At 41.7% G+C, this 23,595-nt stretch overlaps 3 protein-coding genes across 13 annotated transcripts in view; 2 read left to right on the top strand and 1 right to left on the bottom strand.

Moving 5' to 3' along the window:
• Positions 1 to 129: 129 nt before the first annotated feature.
• On the top strand, positions 130 to 4,606 carry TXNL4B (thioredoxin like 4B). The gene is made up of 3 exons (XM_081002799.1): positions 130 to 346; positions 1,056 to 1,207; positions 3,858 to 4,606. The coding sequence occupies exons 1-3, from the start codon at positions 146 to 148 to the stop codon at positions 4,021 to 4,023; spliced, it is 519 nt and encodes a 172-aa protein (XP_080858925.1). The 5' UTR covers positions 130 to 145; the 3' UTR covers positions 4,024 to 4,606.
• A 209-nt stretch (positions 4,607 to 4,815) lies between these two features.
• LOC308475607 (putative protein ARB2BP) lies at positions 4,816 to 16,944 on the bottom strand. Of its 7 annotated transcripts, none has more exons than XM_081002749.1 (4): positions 16,286 to 16,944; positions 12,572 to 12,727; positions 6,554 to 6,618; positions 4,816 to 6,031 (listed from the first exon to the last, which is right to left on the bottom strand). In XM_081002749.1, exons 3-4 carry the CDS (start codon positions 6,557 to 6,559, stop codon positions 4,982 to 4,984), a joined length of 1,056 nt encoding a protein of 351 aa, XP_080858875.1. In that variant the 5' UTR covers positions 6,560 to 6,618; positions 12,572 to 12,727; positions 16,286 to 16,944; the 3' UTR covers positions 4,816 to 4,981. The 7 variants fall into 7 exon arrangements, with proteins under 7 accessions (XP_080858875.1, XP_080858877.1, XP_080858876.1 ...); XM_081002751.1 differs by having other exon boundaries at positions 16,401 to 16,944; XM_081002750.1 differs by having other exon boundaries at positions 16,204 to 16,312.
• The window catches only part of SENP7 (SUMO specific peptidase 7), a 36,621-nt gene continuing 21,103 nt past the window's right edge, over positions 8,078 to 23,595 (top strand). The window contains exons 1-7 of one of the 5 annotated variants that reach the window (XM_081002645.1): positions 8,078 to 8,852; positions 9,310 to 9,427; positions 11,616 to 11,665; positions 12,756 to 12,854; positions 14,862 to 14,959; positions 19,603 to 19,794; positions 21,408 to 21,602. In XM_081002645.1, coding sequence (XP_080858771.1) covers positions 8,496 to 8,852; positions 9,310 to 9,427; positions 11,616 to 11,665; positions 12,756 to 12,854; positions 14,862 to 14,959; positions 19,603 to 19,794; positions 21,408 to 21,602 — 1,109 coding nt within the window. In that variant the 5' untranslated portion in view covers positions 8,078 to 8,495. Of the gene's footprint in view, positions 8,853 to 9,309; positions 9,474 to 11,615; positions 11,666 to 12,755; positions 12,855 to 14,861; positions 14,960 to 19,602; positions 19,795 to 21,407; positions 21,603 to 23,595 lie in introns of those variants that run through there. The other 4 variants (XM_081002647.1, XM_081002646.1, XM_081002648.1 and 1 more) reach the window with 4 other exon arrangements.

Here is a 23,595-nt window from a genome sequence, read left to right as displayed (position 1 = left end):
CCGCTAACGTCACTAGGCCATTCATCCATTTCGGAAGGAGCTGAGCAATCGTTGCCACTGGTTGGCCAGTTTCCGAGCCAATCACGGGGAGCTGCAAGAAGAGCTTCGCGACTGCCCTCTTTCTGCGCGAAAGAAGCTTGTGCGCATGCGCTCTGCATGGGTCGGTGGCCGCGCTGCAGCAGCTTGTCTGAGCCTCCCACCTCTCTCAGTCGCCATGAGCTTCTTGCTTCCCAAGCTCGGCAGCAAAAAGGAGGTGGATGAGGCAATCAAGAGCGTGGCCGAGAAAGTCCTGGTCCTTCGCTTTGGCAGAGATGAAGATCTCGTCTGCATGCAGCTGGACGATATTGTGAGCAGGCGAATTTTGCTCCTTGCAATCGCATTTTTTCCCCCGCACTCCCAGTAGGAATTTGTTGTCTGGGGCAACCAAGTCAGACACAGTTTCCCCCCCACACCCACCGCTGTGAACAAAACAAAAGAGGACATTTTACTGCCAGAATTCATATGAAAGTATTCCGTGTTAATAAGAAGTAATTTAATAATAAAAGTTTTATTAATAAAGCAGCATCTGCGTACGTTGTGCTTTACAAAGAACGGATCCCATGCAGAGGCTTAAGTATAAAAATATAGAAAGGGAACTCAGGAGGGCAGGGGAGGGAAAAGGAGACTGGGGGTAAAAATATCAGCCACTCTGGAAGACTCTTAAATTTCATTTTTACTGGTTTATTTTACTTTCCCCTTTAAAACATTTACATTACATAGAACTGTATGGTAAGAGATAGTGTTGTTATCCTGGTCCTAACCCAGATTACCAACACTTCAGCCCTACTGATATTTTGACAGCGCAAAGTTGTGCTGGCGTTGGCCCCAGCAGTAAACTGACCTTAGTTATTCCTTCATGTCATTCCCACCCACTCACACCCCCGCCAAAAAAACAACCCACATGCACTGGTGCTTCAATTATCAATCTGTTCTCGAAATGTGTTAAATTTAATTCAAGACTATTTCTTGCCCTATCATATTGGGCAGTATAACTTTTTATAACCTTTTCTCTACAGCTTGCAAAAACATCTCATGACTTAAGTAAAATGGCTGCAATTTTCTTGGTGGATGTAAACATAGTGCCAGTGTACACCCAATATTTTGACATCAGCTATATTCCATCAACTGTCTTCTTTTTCAACGGGCAGCATATGAAAGTGGATTATGGGTAAGTTGGTTTGCATGTAACCCAAGTACAAGCTATTCTTGGTATGATATTTGTTTGTGACCATTTGTGATGTTAGCAAGCATCAACAATGCACAAAAGACCTAATAAATATTATTGTCAGATTTATCATAATATGATCAAGTCCTTATGTTCATTTTATATTCTGATTTTTACTCCATCCTTCTACATTACTGTAGAAATTAGTGTGGGTGCCACAAGACACTACTTCCCCCCAGTAATTTTAAACATCTATAGCCTTTCCCTAACCCTTAATATTATTAATACTGGCTTCCAAGGTCCTTGGTCATTAATTGATTTCATTGATAAATATTTTACTGACTATTGTTTTGTTTTATTACTGTGGACATAATTGGTATTTTTTTTGTAAATGAAAAGTGGTACAGAAATCTTTTAACAATATAGGTAGTTATTTAACACTAAGGAGAGTGGCTGCTTAATTGCAACATAGATTTTTAAATGCATGTATCAAATGTACTATGGATATTCCCATTACTACGAATCAGGATTTCTATAATAGAAGAAGAAGAAGAAGAAGAATTTGGATTTGATATCCTGCCTTTCACTCCCTTTAAGGAGTCTCAAAGCGGCTAACATTATCCTTTCCCTTCCTCCCCCACAACAAACACTCTGTGAGGTGAGTGGGGCTGAGAGACTTCAGAGAAGTGTGAGTGGCCCAAGGTCACCCAGCAGCTGCATGTGGAGGAGCGGAGACGCGAACCCCGTTCCCCAGATTACGAGACTACCGCTCTTAACCACTACACCACACTGGCTCTAATAAAGGCCTATCATCTTTTAATTCTTAGTTTTCTTTCATACTGGAGCACAGAGCATTCGTATGTAAACAAATGGACATACATGTGTGCGTATATAGCCAGATGGGATAAAAATCAAATTTGGTATCTTGTCTCTAGAACCTATTTGTTAATACGGTATTGGAGGCAACAAGACATTGAGAGGTGTCTATTCTGAGAGGCAAAACCAATCATAATCATAATAATACCTTTATTGTCAATGTACAACCTATGTAAAATGAAATTAACCGAGCCTCCCCCCCAAAAAACACTCAATCTCATTGCACTCTGTGTGCTTGTCGCACAACACACCAACCCCAAAAGTTTGTTGCACTATATTATTTTCCGTTCAGCAGCCTAACAGCCCATGGATAGAAACTGTTTTTTAGCCTGTTGGTACGACTGATTATATTTCTATATCTCCTGCCCAAGGGTAGAAAATTAAAGAGGTGCTGGCCAGGGTGTGAATCGTCCCTGAGAATTTTTCTCGCTCTCCTAAGGCATTGATCCCTTGCGATGTCATCTAGCAGGCTCAGGGGACAGCCCATGATATCACCACCCTCTGTAAAGACTTTCTGTGCACAGAAGTCGTATCAAATCTAGAGTTGCAAAGGATTTGCTCCCTAATTCCAAATGTATCCAAGTATATTTTACTCAGTGTAGACTCATTGAAATCAATGGACCTAAATTATTCATGTCCATTAATGGGTTTGGTGTGAATATTGTTTTAACAATGGATACAACCCGCAGGAGCCACAGCGAACGTAACAGCCACAGGCTCAGGTTGCTTTAAAGGGGGATGAGACAAAGTTCAAGGAGAAAACAATTGCAGCTGGATAAAACATCCATGTTCAGAGGAAGCTGCCCTTGAAGCTGCTGTCTTGAATTCCTTGTGGGCTTCCTGGAACCATCTCTCTGGAAAACAGAATGCTGGACTACGTTGATCTTTGATCTGATCCAGCAAGGTTCATGTATGCATTCTGTCACTTTAAAGCAGGAGCTGAGAACTTCGTTTAGCAGAAAGGTTGCAGTTTGTCCTGGACAACCTCGTGGGAAGGGACAAGCAAAAGTGGAAGTGAAGGATGCAGCTCTTACGTTTGTGTAATAAGCTACATTTCAACCACACAAAAACCAAAGGTTTCTACAGTGGTAGCTTGGGTTACATACGCTTCAGGTTACAGACTCTGCTAACCCAGAAATAGTACCTCGGGTTAAGAACTTTGCTTCAGGATGAGAACAGAAATCGTGGCGCAGCGGCAGCAGGAGGCCCCATTAGCTAAAGTGGTGCTTCAGGTTAAGAACAGTTTCAGGTTAAGAACGGACCTCCAGAACGAATTAAGTTCTTAACCCGAGGTACCACTGTATACCACATTTAACAGGATATATATACCTCTTAATCATCAAAGCCTCTAAGCCAGGGGTAGGGAGCCTCCGGCCCACCAGGCCTTATTTGGTCAGCCGGGCTGTTTCATGCAAAACTATCCAGCCCACCTGTCAAAATTGGCCCATGGAAGTGGGCCCATGGGGTTCCCCAGCCTGCTTTTAAGTGGTTTGCATCTCGCCATCCAGGTAAGCAAAAAGCAACATCACAGTTAAGAACATGTTCCAGCCTGGCCAAAGTACTTGAGGAAGAGTCTCAAAGCCTGAGGTAGAGTCTCAAAAAGCTACATTTGGCCCCTAAGCCTGAGGTTTCTCATCCCTGCTTTAAAGACTAGAAGATTTGTGGCTTGAGTTTTTTTAGGGTTCAGACTTGGGAGCTATGACTATTTCAGAATTTAAGCTTGTATTTTGTTGTTCTAGCTTTCATTTACTTTGTTCCCTTTTACTTTCCTACTTAGATCTCCAGATCACACTAAATTTGTGGGAAGTTTCAAAACAAAACAAGACTTCATAGATTTGATTGAGGTGATTTACCGTGGAGCAATGCGTGGAAAACTGATCGTACGAAGCCCAATTGATCCAAAGAATATTCCCAAGTATGACCTTCTGTATCAAGGCATTTAATGCCCCACTGGGAGAGGAGTGACAGGTGGAATATGAACTGCTTAAAGCTGATGATTCCACGTCTTCTCCAAACATATGTCAATTGCATTTTGAAAGCAAATGAAAAAAAGGAGCTGAGACTGTTCTTTTTTGTACACAGGATCATATTGGTCAGCCTCAGAGACAGACTTTCATTAATTCATTTTTCAATGAAATTGACTGGAATTGCTTAGGCTGCAACTTATTTAATTCTAATATGTCAAAAAAACTGCAGTAGAGTAATATGTTCTTGTACTAAATAAATGCTTTCGGGCTATATAAGGATATAATTAACATTCTAGAGCGGCCATGTCCCGTAGAAGCATCCTGAAGAAAAGATTTAAAAAATGAATGGGTTTTTATTCTGAAATGTTATAACTGCTCCCACTACCTGTCCTAACTTCCCAGCCATCAGCTGAACACTACATCTTCAGAAATATAAGGTATTTCTAGTTTCACAACCCAAAATGGGAAATTCTCTTTTGGAAAAGGATGGTGGGTGGGAGTTTAAATGTTAAAATTGGTTTATTTAAAAAATAAATATTTTAAGATATTAAGAACTAAACTCAACTGTATTATGTCAAAGTATGATGATACCGTAGGAAGGATGAAGGGGTAAACCCATCTTTCAAGCAAAGTTTTCTCATTCTTTTTGCTATGCACTGAAGTTTCCACTCAAAATTGCAATGTATCCAGTGATTTATTCAGATTAAACCCCAGACTTTTCAAAGGAAGGAAGGAAGTTTTGCCAGAAACAGGGAACAGTTGTTACATTTACATTCACATAAAGTTTCAGAAATGGAAATGGGACAACAAATATTAGAATGGTAATGGTATGCTTCATATTTAGATAAAGTACTTTTACCTCAATGTTAAGCTTAATCATTAAAGCTAATACAAAACTTCTATTGGAGGAAAAATGGGTATGAATAACAGATGCTTAACTTGTTTTCATTGATTTGCTCCTTGTTAGAATAGGTGAACGATTGAATGGTTGTTTAGTGAAGACTTTCAGTGCACTCTTAAGATAATTGAAAATGGACTGTAGACTAGAGGAAGGAGCCAGGCTATAATTTTCAGTTCCTGTGGAGACTGTAGGGCAATCCACTTTCACCATAAAGCCTATTGACTTATCTAAAGGTTCACTGTGTGATACCCACTCCCGGCAATGTTTCCATATCCAGGCCTGCACCTGGGAAATGCCTTGTGTCTGGTGCGGTGTGTGATGTGTGGAGTCAATAAGTGCGACAGCACCTACTTTGCTCATTACCTCTGAAGTTCTCTGCATGAGGAGGTCAATGAAAACCAAACCTCCATAGCCATGGGCAATGAAAGCCACCTTTTCCGCTGTGCTCTTTGAAATGAAATGGTCCCAAACGTAACTTGTATGCTCTTCAGGGCTACTGCTCTCTCTCTTTGGGACTGCCAAGGGTAACTGTAGTGGACATGTGGAGTCTTTTTTCACAGGCAGGCTTAAGCATTCTTGTTCTGTCTTCAGTTCAATGAAGTTATCATTGGGATTTAAAACAATCACTCCCCAAGAGCACTGCAGAGCCTTTATGATGAATGGTATTTGAGATCCGTGTTGGAGGCCTTCATGAACTATGACTTTTCGTCCCCACTGACCTGCACGAAAAGGTCCTTTGTCTTGAAGGAGGACGACTAGAATTGAGCAATTAGTTAATGCATTCTCACTCATGAAAAAAAAACTGCAACGTTCATTGTCTGGAGCATCTGTTGGGATGTAAATCTTTTGCAGTTTGCATGTCTTTTCCAGGAGCTCGAAAACATACTGCGTAATTAAGTATCCAAGAAATTGATAATGTCGGTGATTAGCATTATCTGAATCTTGATAATCATAAACAAAAGGTTCATTGGTATCCATATGCCTAAGCTCTCCATTTTTATTAAAGTCATATTTGAGAGTTTCTGGACATTCTGAACCATTTATTAGTTTTCTGAAGCTCAAGTCTTCATTCATCTGTGACCACTACAAATAAAACAGACAGATCATGACATAAACAAAAAAACCATACATTTCTTAAACATCTGTATTCAAGTTCTTGTAAAAATATTGTAGAAAATCTTAAAATATCACTATTCAGGTGGGGACGGCAGTAAAAATAACTTTAACTTAAATCACTTAAAAAGTGACAAATATTTATATTTGTTGCATTTGTATCCCGTTCCATTTTCAAAGTAGCACAGAATGATGAGAGGTTTATTAGATGTTTTAAAGTACTGGTGAGGCCCAAACCTACTATACTTTAGTGTAAAACTTTAGTAGATACCTTCAGAGCATTCTATGAACTGGGTAATTTTAGCCAGTAGTAACAGATAAAAAGTAGATATATTTCTAGTGTAGTTCTACTTGACTTTTGCCAGTACAGTATCCAGTGAAGTGCCAAGGCTATTGGCGCCAAGACTTCTGGCTGTGAAGCACACTTTTCCCTCAGTCTCCTCTCCCCTTAGGCCCCCTGTACAGACACCCCTAAATACAGAACATACTTACATTCATGTTGCTTGAGAATAACAGCAAAGGCTTCTAGATACTTCTGGATATTTTGCTTCAGAGATCTGTCCGAACAGAGTCAACTATTAAGATGTTGTAGTTCAGGGCTTATTGTTTCCTAATCAAGTATAGCTATGGTGCCAAATTTAAGGGCAAATAATTTACAAACTCAGTTGTGCACTACATGCTAAAGATAGGCATGAAAATTGATAATGTGGGAAAGTGCTTCCTAATCTTTGTTGTATTGAGGTTTCCTTGTTCTTTGCATTTCATCCAGTTCTTTAATTCTGTAAACACCATACTGAATTCTTAAATTGCTCCCAAGTTAAAACTGCCATACGTGCCCTATATGGCCAAAACACACACAACATTACACCTATGCAATCCACACAACTTGAAATGTGCACTGTGTAGAATATTGTATGGCTACTCCTTATGAATGTGATGTATGAAACTAACCTTGATACCTAGGGGGTTGTAAACCTACATATGCCCACAATACACATCTAAACATCTACTTGTGCGTCGCAATTTCTACTATTCAACAGAAGTTATTTTCAAAGAAGCATTATAGGACTGCACCCTTATTTATTTATATTAAGAAAATTACATGCAGAAAGATATAACCAAAATCATATACACACACGCAGAAGAGGAAGCAGCAAACTCAGCTTTCCAATTTTATGGAACTCCCAGATAAATGTAAACCCTGTCCCTGCCTTTCCTCCTCCCATCTTTCCTCCTCCTCCCTCCTTCTCAGGAGACTCCTGGCTATTATCAAGACCTGAGAAAACCAGACATAGGGAAACTCCTTCACACCTTCTTATAATTCAGGCCCCTTATCTGTTACATTCCTTTGGCGAGCACAGAAAGAAAAGGCCATTAGTGGCGAAACAAAGCAGGGACTGAATTACTTAAAGCACTTGATGGATTGCAGGATACAAAAACAGGGAGGAGCTTCAAAGGGTATCTGAAAACTTTCCACTAACTTCATTTGACACATATGAAAAAGCAGGCAATCTGTTTCAGCAAGCATTTCTGTTTACAGAAGCAAATGGCATTACAGTGGACGTTCGGGTTGCAAATATGATCCGTGCGGGAGGCACGTTCACAACCCACAGCATTTGCAACCCGTAGCGCCGCGTCTGCGCACGCATGGGTTGCAATTCAGCGCTTTTGCGCAAAGTGTGATTTAGCGCTTCTGCGCATGCGCAACTGCTGGAACCCGGAAGTAACTAGTAAGGCTGATCTTTATTAAAGCTTGGACGCTTGGGTTGCAAATGTGAGCCGTGCTGGATGCACATTCGCAACCCGCAGCGGCGCGTCTGCACACGCGCGGGTTGCGATTCACCACTTCTGCACATGCGCAATACATGATTTAGTGCTTCTGTGCATGTGCGACCGCCAAAACCTGGAAGTAACCCGTTCCAGTACTTCCGGGTTTCGGCAGGTCCGTAACCCGAAGAAACGCAGCCTGAAGCATCTGTAACCCGAGGTATGACTGTGTGTGTGTGCGCATAGATAGCTGTTTCTGGAGACAGAAGTGAAGATTTTAATATTGCTGGGATTGAGCACAACTGTGTCTACACCTCCAAGCAGAAAGAAAGTTTAAGCCAAGTCATATGAATACAGTAATACTGTAGTTGAAATGGGTGAGAGTGTATCTTTAGGAAGAGAAAATGAAAGGGAAACATGATAGCAGTTAAGAGCTATGCTTAATTAGCACAAAAGGGCAAGCAAAAGGAAACAAGTGGCTGGAACCCAGCCCAGAAAAACATCTCGCAGGGCGTCACTTCATCTCTCATACTGTACTCTGTTTTTTCCAAGGGGCAACCCAGTAACCTTTTTCTCCCTTCGCTTGCGCAACACCCACTGTGTGAAAAGGCAGGCAAGCGCGCTGCAAAGCTCATTCAAGAGTGGCTTAGTATTTTTCTTCCTTTAAATGAACCAACGCAACCACCCCACGTTAACTTTTTTTAAAAGCTTTGTTTTCCCGTTGTGGTTTCGAAACAAGACCATGAAGGGATGGCGGGGAGGGGGGCGTGGATGTATGCGAGGGGAGGGCCTCCTCAGCCAGACCCGGAGAGGCAAAGTGGGGCGGAGAGAGGCCCGAAAGCCGAGAAGGCTGATGCGCATCGCCCGGCACGTGGCTGCCTGGCTCGGCTACCCCACCGAAGAGAAAGCGGCGGGGCGGCGCCTGTGCCGGAAGTGCGCAGGGCAGACCAAGCGGCTCCGGCGCCACTCCGGATCGACAAAGCCGAGCGCGCTCGGAGGGGGGCCGTGGCGTTCCCGTGGCCAGGTGAGAGGAGAGAGGGGCGGGTGGTGAAGGGGCCGGACCTACCGCGGGTTTGTTTTCTTTTCCCCGGAACACGCCCGGATCCGCTTCCTTTCTGAGGGATGCTGGTCCTGCGGTCGTGATTGCATTTTAAATACTGCCAGGCACCATAAATAATGTGATGTTTGTCCCATCAGAGGCGAGCGGGGGGGATCATCTGTGTTTTTTGATGGGGGTTGAAGGCGCAGCCCTTTTGCCAGTGGGTCTTCCTTACTCCCATGTAAATGCGTTTAGGATTGCAGTCTCAGTCCCTGTGCATGCTTGCTCGGAAGGAAGCCGGGCTGCTTTCGGTTGGCGTCCACGTCCTAGTTAAACGTACACAGGGGGTTGTAAATCCCCAAATCCCCAGGTTTGTTGTATTATGCGTATCGCGAAGTGTCCTAAACAACAACAACGAAGCCCTTGCCCACCTGTCTTACAGAAAGGAGTCCTTGTTGCTGCAGCAGCGAAAACAACCGAGAGCCTTTTATTGCCTTGGAAATTAACGGATTTTTATGCCATCAGCACTTGGGGGCTCGGGCCATTTCATCAGATGCATGGTGTGTTATCCCCGGTTCACCCAGTCATCGATAATAACAGGAATAGGTAAAATACTGTAAACATTGAGGCAATACAAAAGATGCAGTCTAGATGTACAGATGTTTCTTTGCAAGGTTCAAGTTCAGAAAAAGACAATGATTTAGCTATGAAGCTTTTCTTATTATTTTGTCTCCAGACCAAGAAAAGGTTTGACTGTGGCATTTTGGCATGTCAAGCAGCTAGCTGTTAATTACAAAAGTCTTGTTGAAAGAAGAGTGAGACTCTTGTTGTCAGGTGATTTTTAGAGAACAACTTTTTTTACAGTGACATTCAGCTTTTGGTTTCCCCCCAATTGTTCATCGATACAGTCATAACTCGGGATAAATACGCTTCAGGTTGAGCACTTTCGGGTTGCGCTCCGCAGCAACCTGGAAGTAATGGAGCGCGTTACTTCCAGGTTTTGCTACTCGCGCATGCGCAAACGGTCAAAATGACATCACACGCATGTGCAGAAGTGGCGAGACGTGACATGCGCAGACGCGCTGTCGCGTCTTATGTTCTGTTCGGGATGCGAATGAGGCTCTGGAACGGATCCCGTTCGCATCCCGAGGTACCACTGTATTGTATTGTGTTCTTGTTGCTGTCGTGGTGGGTTAATATCTCTATTTCACAAACATGTATGTGTTATGGGGGAGGTGTATCATTTTTACTCTCCCAATTAGAAATGCAACACTAATAGTTAACTAGCATTAACTTGGGTGGTGTGTGTGTGTGTGTCAAATGTGGCTCCTTCCAGGCATCACTGACTGGCCTTCAGAACACTTCCAAGGCTGCATTCCAGCTGGTTCTGCTTTGCACATTGCATATTTTTGCTTGGTTGGGATGTGCCCTTGAACTCTGATAATGCCTCTTGCTTAACTGGATGAAGGACAGGCAGAGAGGTATGTGCATGTGTGTAGGAACTCGCTTCCTTTACAGACATAACACTTACACTTGTTGCTCTGTCTGGTCAGCCTACCGCTGGCCTCTCTGAAGGTTTCCCAGGAGGGAATGTGGCTCTCACGCTAAAAAATAGGTTCCCCAACCCTGCTGTAGATAATGTCTCACACTACCACTTTCCCAGCATCTCTTGCCAAACCAAGCCTTATGGATCACTACATGTCAACCCACAAGGAGATATGCTAACATTACTAGTGATTCACTGAAGAAGAGTTTGGATTTGATATCCCGCTTTATCACTACCTGAAGGAGTCTCAAAGCGGCTAACATTCTCCTTTCCCTTCCTCCCCCACAACAAACACTCTGTGAGGTGAGTGGGGCTGAGAGACTTCAGATAAGTGTGACTAGCCGAAGGTCTCCCAGCAGCTGCATGCGGAGGAGCGGAGACGCGAACCCGGTTCCCCAGATTATGAATTTACTGCTCTTAACCACTACACCACACAGGCTCTCTGAGTGTGCACCAATTATAAAGAGGGGCACGACTCAAAATCCAGACAGAACACAGTACCTATTTGATCTGGGCTATTGATGTTGTAGTCAAATCTGCCAAAAGCCACTCAGAAATTTAAACCCAATGGGTCTATTTAGACTCATTTACACATAATGTTCAGTATAGCTAGTGCAGAAAGGGGTGCAGAATAAAGGGGGAAAGGAAGGAACATGCCTGGAAGAGGAAGAAGAGGGAGGAATATGCCAGTCCATGGGGCATTTTCAGTTTCCTCTGCATTGTACCATTACATTTGTACAAGGCCTGTGTCAGAATTGTTTTAATAGTCTAAATCTGTGATGCAGAAGATGCCGTACCAATTAGACCTTTTTCTTTCAAAGTAGCGCTTAGCATAGAAAAGGCTCCTGGATTGGTGGATGTTCTGTTTCCCAATCAACTTGGAACTTGCCAAACGAAACGGCACAGACCAGCTTTTTATCAGTTAATGTCCTTGGCAGTAGCAGAAATGAAAACAATAGGCATGTCGTTAATGCCACCTCCTTATGATTTGAAGTCCTTGGGATCAGCAGTTGCCTTGGAGCTGTATACAGATTTTGGAGAAAGCAATCACCAGAGAAACATTTTTATTCACCCGGGATGTGCCTACCATTAACATCTGGGAAATATGCATTGCCTCCTAATGATACTTTAATTAGCTACTTTTGGAAATGCTGATTATAACATGATTCACAATACTGCTACTTTCTGTCTGCCTTGTACAGCAGCAACTATGGAGGGACATGGAAAAAAATCATCATCAAGTCAGCCTAAAGTAAGTTGTCCTTGATCTGCATCCATTATTTTGGGAGTGTAGCTCATAATATTTGGTAGCTTTTCTAAAATGTCACCATTTGGATGGATCGGAATAACATTTACATGTAAATAAACAAATGTATGCCACATTCTTAGAAATGAAAAATACATGAACATAACTACAACGACCGTAAGATTGACCTATTTGGCAAATTAAAACTCTTATGTCTAATGAATATTGCTTTTATATACGTAACATTGATATATGTTTGTACTATTACTTCATTATACATGGGGCTGCATCTGAAGACAGTTTGGAAACTTCAGCTAGTGCATAATTTGGTGGTCAGGTTTGTCACCTGGACAAGATGGTGTGAACATATTGCACTGATCCTGGTCCAATTGCACTGATTATCAGTTAGTTTCCCAGCCCAATTCACAGTGTTGGTTTAGACTTAAAAAGCCTTAAATGGCTCTTGTATGAACCAACCTGGACCTTGTGATTGTCATCTGAGCCCCTTCTTCTTGTGTCTCCTCCATGAGGAGGGTGGCAGTACAAGAGTGGCCCTTTCCTGCAGTGTCTCCCCGTTTGTGGAATGCTTGCCTGGTGCCTTCTCTACCCATCTAGGCGCCAGGTGACTATGTTCCTCTGTGAGTAGGCCTGATTAACATTCTATGGTCTGTTAAATGTGTTTGTGGGGGAAGGGTTATTGGTTTTTGTTGTATTATGTATTTTGTGTTCTCATTTTATATTTTTATGTCGTGAACCGCCCTGTGATCTTTGGATGAAGGGTGGTATACAAATTTAATTGTTGTTGTTGTTGTTGTTGTTGTTAAATGCTGCTGAGCATGCTTTAACAGTATTCAAAATAAAAGTAAACTAAAACCAGAACAGTCTGCAGAGTTCACAGATAAGTAGCCTTACTTGTTGCCATCTTCACTGGAAGTCTCACAAGTTCAGTGCCCAGAGTTCCAAATGCGAATATCATAATTTACTAGTTTCTGTACCTTAACTCTTTTTTCCTTGAAGGTTGTGAGTGGAGTTCAATGTTGTTTTATTGTTTTCTTTTCCATTCTTTTGCTGCAAAAAATGCAATGTTTCATTCCAGTATCGAATACCAAAGAAGAAATCCTCACAGTCAGATGATGCCCATGTTCAGTCCCCACTGTCTAGACTTTCCCACCCGTGGGATCGCACATTGCAAGAGGTAAACAGAAGTTTATTGTTTTCTGCACTGCTGTGAAGGGCTTGGGAAGAGCTATTTTAGGACAAGCATTATTCATGTTTTGAAAATTAAATGTTCTATAATTACAGTGGTATCCCACAAGATGTTGTGTACTACAGTGGTACCTTGGGTTAAGAACTTAATTCGTTCCGGAGGTCCGTTCTTAACCTGAAACTGTTCTTAACCTGAAGCACCACTTTAGCTAATGGGGCCTCCCGCTGCTGCCGCGCGATTTCTGTTCTCATCCTGAAGCAAAGTTCTTAACCCGAGGTACTATTTCTGGGTTAGTGGAGTCTGTAACCTGAAGCGTATGTAACCCGAGGTACCACTGTATTTAAATATCTAGTTTTGCACTTTATGCCTGCGAATGATAAATAACACATTGAGCTGACACTTTATGAAAAATGAAGGACGAAACTATTTAACACCTTTCATTTGTTCATTTTGACTGCAGTTTTCTGTGCAATAAAAGCAAGATACGGAGGAGGGGTCTCTCGTAAGAAACACTTATGTCCCCTCTTCCCCACGTGCTTGTTGCAAGGACACGGCATCTCAGCAAGCCCATCCATTTAAATGGGCAGGTCTGAAGCAGAGAGACAGACAGACAGATATCTCATGCACACCGCTTTCTCTCTCACTCAGACACAGACAATAAGGCAGCAAGTGCCCAGGGAGAAAGAGAGTGTCTCTGTGCTATGTACTGAAAGGAGGCTTCCTTTCTCAGTGTACACCACAGAAAGGCAATAAACTGCCCTTGTGAAAGAAAGCAAACTCTTTATTCACGGGCAACTTGATAGCAGGACTCAGTCATGCTTCCTCTTCCCTGCTGCTGAGCTGTTCCCTACTTGTGGCGGTGGCAAATTGTACAGGGGAAACCTCCCCATCCTGCATTTTTGTCCCTCCTCTCTGCCATGCTCAGCTTATCAGAGGGAACCAGCAGGACAAAAGGGGCCTGAGAGAGGGGGTGGCATGGGGAGAGGCCTGCTGGCTGCATCCAGCCCATGGATGGCGCATCCAGCAGGCTGCTCCTCCTCACATGCATGACTTTGCTTCTGCTGGGAGCATCTGTGCACTGAAGGCTTGACTAAGGAACCTACTGCTATAAGGAGAGGCCTCCACTTAGAGCAGAGGTGGGGAAGAGTTACAGGGCTCCCATCAACCCTACAGAGTATGACCAGTGGTCAGAGGTGATGGAAGTTAACAGTCCAGCAATATCTGGAGGGTCATAGTTTTCCAATCCTTTATTGAGAAGGGCAGGTTGGCCAAGCTTCCACAGTGTTTTTGCTCAATGGTGGTGCACTAAGCACAGAGACCTGGTGGGAGAAGGGAGGCTATCCTTAAAAGAGATCATTCTGCGCCCTGCACTACGCATGCAAGGTCTGAGATCACAGCCTTTGGATACACGTGCAGATTTCTAGTTTTCAGGGCTGCAATATGCCAAATCGCGCATAATTGGAACCCATTGAAAAAACTTGCAAATACCCCGCTCCACCCCTGCCCCAATTCCATCACGTTTCAGTGCTGTCTTTATTATGATTCCGTGTCACTTCCTGGTTTGGAACAATTTGTGTTTACATGGTCGCACATATATTGAAGGTGTGTAGGTGGGGGTGTCTGCCTGTATAGCATTCCATTTCCATAATTTCCATAGATTTGTGGGACATGGAGCAGATTGAATTACTTGTTATAATAGCGAGATAAGAGAGTTAGGAGTTCCATCCACTGTGAAACTGGGTTCATTTGCTGACTGCTTGTGCAGCCCTTTGGGTAAAGTCTAAGGCGTGAGAAGGACCACAGACTCAAGACTGTAATTGAAATAAATGAAATTGTTTGGGAATCTGCTTTATATTGCATCCAACCATTGGTCCATCTAGCCCATTATTGTCAATACTTGCTGGCAGTGGCTTTCCTTAATTTTTTTCTGTCCTCTTTTCACACCTCCCCCCCCCCCCTTGTTCAAACACCCTGCTGCCTGACCCTCAACTTCAGTGGACATCAAGGTCTAAAAATAACAATTTTAATGCAAAGTGGGGAAGAAAAAGACCTTTTGAGAAACGTTACATTGATGATGAAGGACCAGCATTTGGGTAAGTGGAGGATGCTTCAGAACTGAAGGCCACAGTGCTGAGTATTTTGGGTACTGCAAGCCTATGATGTAGGACAGCAGTGTTTAGCTAATTAAACAGTTAGTTAGATTGATCAGTTAAGGAAGAAAATTAAAATAGTGCTCCTGATTAATTGGGTAGTAGGTTTTTAATTTTTTGTAAATTATCAACGCTAGATGGCAAGTGCCTTCCTAGAAGAATTCTGTTTTCTTTCACATAGGAGTGAGTATATTTTCTAAGGTGATTCCTCCTATGGTACTGTGTGTACGATCTAAAAACAAAGAAAAAGAAAGAGAGTTTTTATTCATATGCATATGTATGCAGATTTAATCTAGTAGAATGTAGTTGAATCCTGTATCTGTCTGCTCAGAGGAGGTCATTGGGACTTAACTTCCAGGGAAGTGGAATTGCTGCCTACAAGTCATATGCTTGTTCAAGCATCTTTAATCAGAAGACAGCCTGACTAGGAAGCCATAGTCTTCAAAGTTGAATTTTTAGGGGATTTAGGTTTCTGACCTCACCAATCTTGAGGTGATCAGTATTAAAAATAAGCAATGAAACCAGCAAAATATAAAATTGTCTATACCACAACAAAAATATTCATAGAAGTTTAATCTCCACCAGTTTGGGTTTGAATGCCAGTATAAAGAAACAAATCTTGCAATACTTGTGGGAAATTATTGGCTCACTTTGATGAATCTCCAAGAGGAGAATACCATGACTGTATGTCATTGAATAATCCACTGAGAGTGCTCCTCTGTTTGCTCTCAAGGCAAGAGGTGACTTTTAATTTATATAGGAAAATACATGAGATTAAACTCATGGGAGATAGATTATTACAATAACTAATACTGACATACATTCATAGTCAAGTTATTTGTAAGTTGTGTTTGTAACGATTCACACAACCTTGAATGTTATAAACTTTTAATAGTTTGTTGCACATCTAAAACCTCAGTATCAAGCATATTTACATGGATATCCAAATGATTTTCAGGTGAGTTTCCACATATACATGGTCTAAGCATAAATATAATCAGAAGTTCTATGTATTGCTTAGACAGACCCGTAACAATTTATGTGACAGTAAAAATGATTATTCCATATTATAATATAGAATACAATGAAAATCTTATACCAATTATTAGACCATAATGGGTGGAAGCAGATGCCTGGTCCTGCTATTTGCTAAAGGATTATTCCAGATTTTCTGTTATTTCTCTTACATATTGTTATAAGACTATTTCTTGTCTCTCTTAGTAAAATCAGGCTGATGGTTGGACACCTCAGAGAGTTCATTGTGGGTACCTCCTTGATTTCCATTAGTTCGAATGTAGTGGTGAGCCGTGAGGCTGTATGCTAGGCAAAACTACCAGTGGTCAACCTCGTGGCAACAGAAGGTGGAGGGGAACTTTGCCCTTACATTTCAACACTGCATAGCAGTGGAGGGTGGTGATGCTGCCACAGTCAAGAGATGTGAAAGTGTATTGTTGCTATGTTGGATAGATGTGCCATCATGGATTCAGGTTGCTGACATCATAAGGACCAACAATATCCCCAGCCATCATGTCCCTGTACAATGTTGGCTTCAGCACTCTAACCTCTACTGCTGCCTCTCAGCACAGGAAGGAAATGGAAGAAATCCCTGATCCATCTCTTATCACAACACAGCAGATACTAGCAGTTTTGCCAAGCATAGCAGCTCACCCATCACTACTGTGATACTGGAGGTCCAGCTCCGAGGCCTTCTGGTGGTTCTCTCACTGCGAGAAGCGAAGTTACAGGGAACCAGGCAGAGGGCCTTCTCGGTAGTGGCGCCCGCCCTGTGGAACGCCCTCCCATTAGATGTCAAGGAAATAAACAACTATCTGACTTTTAGATGACATCTGAAGGCAGCCCTGTTTAGGGAAGTTTTTAATGTTTGAAGTTTTATTGTATTTTTATATTTTGTTGGAAGCTGCCCAGAATGGCTGGGGGAACCCAGCCAGATGAGCAGGGTATAAACAAACAAACAAATAAATAAATTATTATTATTATTATTATTATTATTATTATTATTATTAATTCCCCAGTATTTTTTTTGTTCTTGATGTGTGGGTGTACACACACACAGTCATGGGAAAAAGAAAGCACAGCCTCATTTGAATTCTGTCATTCACATGACACAGTGTAATATGTCATGTGTTTCTGTTCATCTGAGGTTGTATTAATCTAATTTTAAGACCTGCTAAGGAACAGATGATTGTTATTATGTCCTGATATTTAAAACCACAGAATTCAAAGAGGTTTCTGGTGTGGGATGGGGGGAGCTCAAGTTCCCCACCCCAGCTCTAAAAGGTGACAAACAAACGTTCTTTGGGATTGCACTGGTTTGACTGTTGATATACCCCATGGCAAGCAATTATGTGCTGGAGCAGTGGGTTTTAGGACCGGGCTGTTTTAGATTCCCTCCCTGCTGTGTCTCATGGACTCAGTACATGTTACAGTATATATTTGTCTCATTTTACCCATGGAACAACTCTTAGAGGCTAAAAAAGGTTGGCATTGGTGCTTCATCCTTATTTAACGATGTTTCTTGGTTGTTATAGAAATTATTCTACCTGGCTGGTGCTATGCCTAGAATTATGAGGGGTAAGCTGAGAAGAGGACTTGTATTGTAGCCTTTCAGGCCTTGCCCACGGGTGGGAAGAGCATTGCTCCCGGGGAGGGAAGAAGGAGCCAGTACAGACACCGAGGGGTTAATTCAGAGAAAGAGCTTTTATTCTGCCATCCGGGTAGCAGAAGGAACCTGCGGGATAATTCACAAGCAAGTACAACTTTTACAGCCATTGCACACAGCATATATTCCCTCCACCACCCCCCGACCCAGGAGCCCTGCCTCATGAGTTTCCCTGAGCATGAACAGAAACTCCTGTCTTGGGACTCCTGGCGCCCTTCCCAGGAAAAGGGGGTTGAGAAGCCTGCGCGTCAGCGTGTCCAAGATTTGTTGCAACTGGGTAAGATAAGCTGGAGGCGTGCTGGCAAGGCCACTGGAGGCCTGGGAAGCAAAAAGCATTGTTTTCTCAGCCTTTTTGTTACAGCGAAGCCAATGCTAGCTAATGCTTTTCTAGCTACTGAATCCTCAGAGAAAGTAATTTAAAAAGTCTTGAGGTCTGGTTGGGGGGGGGGGTGACTACACAGGTTTTTGGGTAACCTAACCTGTCCTAACCTGTCCCCTTCAGTATGTAACTGGGGACCCTTGAAGATCTGCTGGGTGGCTCTCGGGGTTCAGCGCAGTGGAGCCTTCAAAGCCTGTGACAAAGCAGATATTATTTTTAATGGCCAGTTATGTAGATCATAGGTATAACTACGTAAAGCAAAGAATGTTTCCATAAATGTACTGATTTTATTTTGTGCAGCCCAGCTTGCGCTGCTTTCATTTTACTTTCACTTTAGGCTTGAGTCAATAATCTTATAAAATAGATACCATTGTCTCTGTTGCCAGCAGTAGTAAAAGAAACAGGCCGGTTCTTAAATGTGAAGTGAATACATGTCTACATCACTGTGACTATTAGCGTTTCTCAGGCAACAGAACTAGCAGCTGTTCTATGGGAGATGCAATTTGTTTAAAAATGCAAGTAGCTGTGACTTTAAGTAAACTAAAGTAAATGCAACTTCCTTTATTTGGGCTTGTATTTTATATAGGCACACATTTGTGGAAAATATCTAAGAAGTATCTTGAATACATTAGCATGTGACAGTTTTCTCTGTGCAGACTTGAATCCGGAGCAGCCATATATAATCTCTCTGAGGCCATGTTTACATGCTGTGTTTGCGATAAAGGCATGATAGTCTCCAGGGAAGCCTCTTTATTGTTCTGTGCAGCGTTCATGTCTCTTCTTTGGTTTATGGTTGGCCAGCGTAGCAGCTGCTGGTTTGTACAGTTCTAAAGTTTCTTTTTAAAAAAAAGACATTTCAACACTGCTAAACAGTCCTGGACTCCAGCTGATTTTCTGAAGTGACCTCGGAAGGAACAAGAAGAGACTGCTCCAATTTCCTGGCATCTCTGAACCCAGTGGAAGACATTACACAGCTGTGAGGCACTTCTAGCCAGGATTTTGAGTTGGCTGGTTCTCTTCTAGTACAGCTATTTCCTTTCTAGGTTGAAGTCCTGATTTCTCTGGCTTCCTTAGGATTATTCTGTATCAGAAAATTTCCAACCTTGGCTTTTGCAGAGTTTTACATTGCCATTCATAATCTTTCAGTGAAGTCATCTAATTTTCATTTGTCACTTCTGAAGACATAAATTAGTGCACTGCAGGTGCCTCTGAAACAAGCATTGGTAAACTTTTAAGGCATGATTCACTAGGTTCACTTTAAAGAAGGCTTCAGTGGCCAAGCACACAATATATAGTAAGCAAAGCTTTTTCAATGAAGAATATGTAAAAAGATTAGGTGTGGAAAGAACATTTACTTCCATCTTTCTAAAATAAAATACAGTATACATTCTTGGCTGAGGGCATCTAAAATGAAAATACAATGTTGGGATTATTACATCCTCCGAAGAATCTTAGTTGAACTCGTGTATCTTATTTAGACTTTAGTTACCTTATTTATCATCATCATTATTATTATATGTATGACAGGCAACCCAAAGTTATCTTGACGAATGTCCTGAAGACGGAAATAGGAAGAAAATACATAAAGACACAGCTTATAACTGATATAACTCATGGTGTCCAGTTGCAGTCAGATCAACAAACCTCACCATCTGTTGACAGTGTAGAGATACGGGAAATATTAAGTCTTCTTCAGCAAAACCTTTTTATATCTAGAAGGTATGTTTTGTTAAGTCTGGCTGTCTCAGACATAATACAGCTTTGCCTACATATTATTAAAATAAATTGCATGCTATTGTATTCCCTGTTACGTTAGCCATTTCTCACTTTTCAATGCATCATTATGAAGCACCCTTGTGACTTCCATTTTGGGGTTGTTTAGAATGAGATTAAATATGTCTACATATGTCTCTTGTAAAAACTTCAGCTAGTTGCTTTCTAACAGTGGGACTAATTCTAGCTAGGCTATTTGGATTATCCAATAGTGAGTTATTCTCGTAATGCTTAACTTTTGTTTAGCATCATTAACATCTGCAGGAGACATGAATTTTCATTCTTGCCTCTTCCTCCCCCTCAGAAAAGAGTGAGTTGCAGTTTTTCCTCTATTCCCCTCCCCACCCCACCCCTGCACATGCTGAATCTTCTTTGGACTATTTTCTCAGTCCTTCTCTTTGCAATGAAAACATAATTATGTTACCAATAGCAACTTGCCCATTCCTTTGTGAGCCCCTTGGCTTTCCCATAGGACTTTTTTACTCCTCCCAACCAAACACTGTGTTTTGCATTGAAAATACCCTTTGGCATGAAAAATAATTGATTGATAGATAGATAAGGCACGTGGAGCGGTAATAGTTTAACTTTACCTATAGTTCAGTGCAGCTATACTGAACATCAAGAAAAAAGCATTCATCCCCGAATTGTAGTATTCTGGTTGACTTATGTGTCAGTGACTTGCAAGATGTAAGAACCTGGCTTGAGCCAAATATTTTAAATAAGCAAGAAACCTAGTACTGTAGTGTCTACTTGATGATTAGCAAAGCTACACTTTTCCCTTCTCTTCATTTGCTACAGATGCATTAGAATGCAGAAGGAATTGAATTTTAAATCAGAAGCCTGCATGCAGGCCATAACATAAGATGCAGTGACATAAAAAAGTAGACAAATTGAAGCCATCAACTATAATACAATAAAGTTTTAAAAGATCTAGCCTGGATCATCACCATAGGAAGGCAGTGCCTGCCATATTCAGTAGCATGTTCATAGTTTGCACCATTACTCATGCATACAAAGTTGGTTGAAAAAGAATTTTGCAATAGTCTTGTACTTTTGAACAGATAGCCATCTCTAGGTCTATTTTTGCTGCTCCTTCTCTTCAGTGTCAGCAGATATGATTGGCACATCCAAGAATATCAGCCAGTGGCTTCTGAAATGATGGCAAAAGACCACAATTAATCAGGGTTTCGTCATTCATTTTTGTATATGTAGTTTGTCAGCTTATAGCTATTTAAACAGTAAGATCTGCTATAGTTGATCATTTTTTCTTCTGTTGAGAGTGGATTTACATTTTTTGCATGACATTTAATAAAACAGTGCCAAGATGCCAACAGGAGCTTAAAATTATCGGTAACACTTCTTCTGATAGATCTTATCTGAATCTGTCCTTTGGGACCCTTCACTTATTTGCCATCATCTGTTTTTCTTCACTTTTATTGTAAACGTCTTGATAGTTATGTTTAATAAAACTTGGGATTACTTAAACAGTTTCAATACAATAATTCAACCAAACATTCATTTGATGGGTTTCAGAATGCTAATTATTATATGTATGGCAGGCAACCCAAAGTTACCTTGACAGATGTTCTGAGGACGAAAACAGGAAGAAAATACATTCAAAGGCACCTTTTAACTGATCCTAGTCTATCTGATGCTAACAAGTTGCAATCAGATGAACAGACCTCCTCAACCATTGCCAGCCTAGAGTCATGTCAAAAAATAAGCTCTCAAGAAAGCCGTATTTTACCTAAAAGGTATGTCATTCAGCAATTTATTGATTTTTATTTTTTTATTTTTTGGTCCTTAATTTATCACTAAAACTATGATTTGGTTGAAAACAATACATACAGGAATGTACGTAATCGCCATTGGTCACAATCCGGTCAAAGTTAATTACTTTTAAATGCCATTGGTTTCAGCTGGAGAGCTACGCACATGCTTAATTCACTAATTGAAATCAGTAGGATTTTGAATAACTTTGACCCTTTGTTTTTGTGCAAGCTTATGTTTTGTTTTCATTCATAGACATGATTTGCAATGATTGCCATGGAGGTAACACTACCTGTAGAATAATGCCTTTCACCTCTATTCCTCCAAAAAGACTTTGATGGAAGAAAGCATTTTTTCATAATTTTTAGTCTGCCAACATGGAAATAAATCAGAAGCCAGCATAATATCCCTACATACTACCTAAAATATAAAACTTGAAGCTTAGAGGTTCTTTTTAAAGCATGATGGAAGCTATAGTGTATTTGGAATTCAACTCTTTCCATCATAGCACTTAATATAAAACTGTAGCTATATGCTGGAGCTGTCATACTAAAGACCTGGAACTCATTTCGTCCCTTTGTGTTAAGCTAGTGCAGAAGTTGTGCATCTGGGCAGCCCACCTCCAGCAGTGGTCAACTTCTGGGCAGCCCTCAGACCTCTCTTCCCAACTGATTCCCCCCACCTCTGCTGCCCAGCTGTTTAGCCATAGAGATAGTGTTCAAAATCCCCCAGGCACCTTTTGGGATTGTCGCGAGTCCAACTGTGACCAAGTGAAGATGTCTTGTTGCCAGGTTTTGCGACTGACATCACCACCACCTGGCTGGCACGCAGCAGCGTTTTCTGCTGCTACATGCACCCCAGCAACAAAATACACTGCTGCCAGCCAGCCAGCCAATCCGTGATGTCTTGTCGCTGTTTTATTCTGGATTGTTTTACTTGATATTTTAATGTGTTGTAAACCACTTGGCCATTTTTTTCTTTAAAATGTAAACTGGCATAAAATGAAATGAATAATAATAACGTTAATAAGCTCCATTGTAAAAAAGAAATGGCGACTAGACCATCGGTTGTGGCAACCGTAGCCTAGGTTTCAGGTGCTTATATAGCTGAGTTTCTAACAGAGAGGGACTCTCTAGCTATTCCTTGTGCTTATTAGCTGGGCAGCAGAAGGATGTACATGATGGGGTCACTGCAATCCCATTACTTGCCTCCTCACTTTATGTGGGATGCCTTTGAAGTGGCAATGAATTTGGTACAAAATGTGACTGCTAGGATGCTGACTGGAACTGGTAAATTGGAGCACATTACCACAATCATGTTTTATCTAAGCTGGCTATCTGTTTGCAACCTTTATTCAAGGTGCTAGCTTTGCCCTTGAAAGTTGTAAACAGTTTTCTTAAGAGTCCTCTCTCCCTTCCTCCAAAAGAAGATGGCGGCTCATATGGGCCACTTTAAGAGGCCTTTCTTCAGGTTCCTCTGTTGTCAGATGTGTGATGAGTTTGTACATCAGACGGTCTGCTCTGTAGTGGTGTTCAGAATTTAGGACAACTTTCCAAGGGAGCTTCCATCCCAGGTGGCAAAGACGCACTTATTTCAGCAGACTTTTTGTGGGGTACTAGATTAATTTGCAGCTACTGCTGCTTCCGATTCTGCTTTGCTTTGCTTATTTCAATAATGTTACACTAACTGTACGTTTGGTTTTTGTAAGCCATCTGGACTATGGAAGGGTGGGGTACTGGAAATCCATAAGTTTATGACATAGTATGTGACAAGCCAGCAGTTATTTTAAGATGGAGGAAAAATATGGTTTACTTTGAAGCAGAAACACTCAAACTCAGTATGGGTTGTTTGGCATTTCTTCATTTCTTTTACTAGAAAACAGAAGGGGGGACAAACAATAATAGAGGGAACAGACAGTATTTGTTATTGCGTCTTCAGAATACAGGCGTACCTCAGAGATATTCCGGGTTCAGTTCC

Source organism: Podarcis pityusensis (genome assembly GCF_964106645.2).
Source record: "Podarcis pityusensis genome assembly, chromosome: 4".
Lineage (NCBI taxonomy): Eukaryota > Metazoa > Chordata > Lepidosauria > Squamata > Lacertidae > Podarcis > Podarcis pityusensis.
Note: the sequence above shows the minus strand (reverse complement) of the source record. Positions and strands in the feature narration are given on the sequence as shown.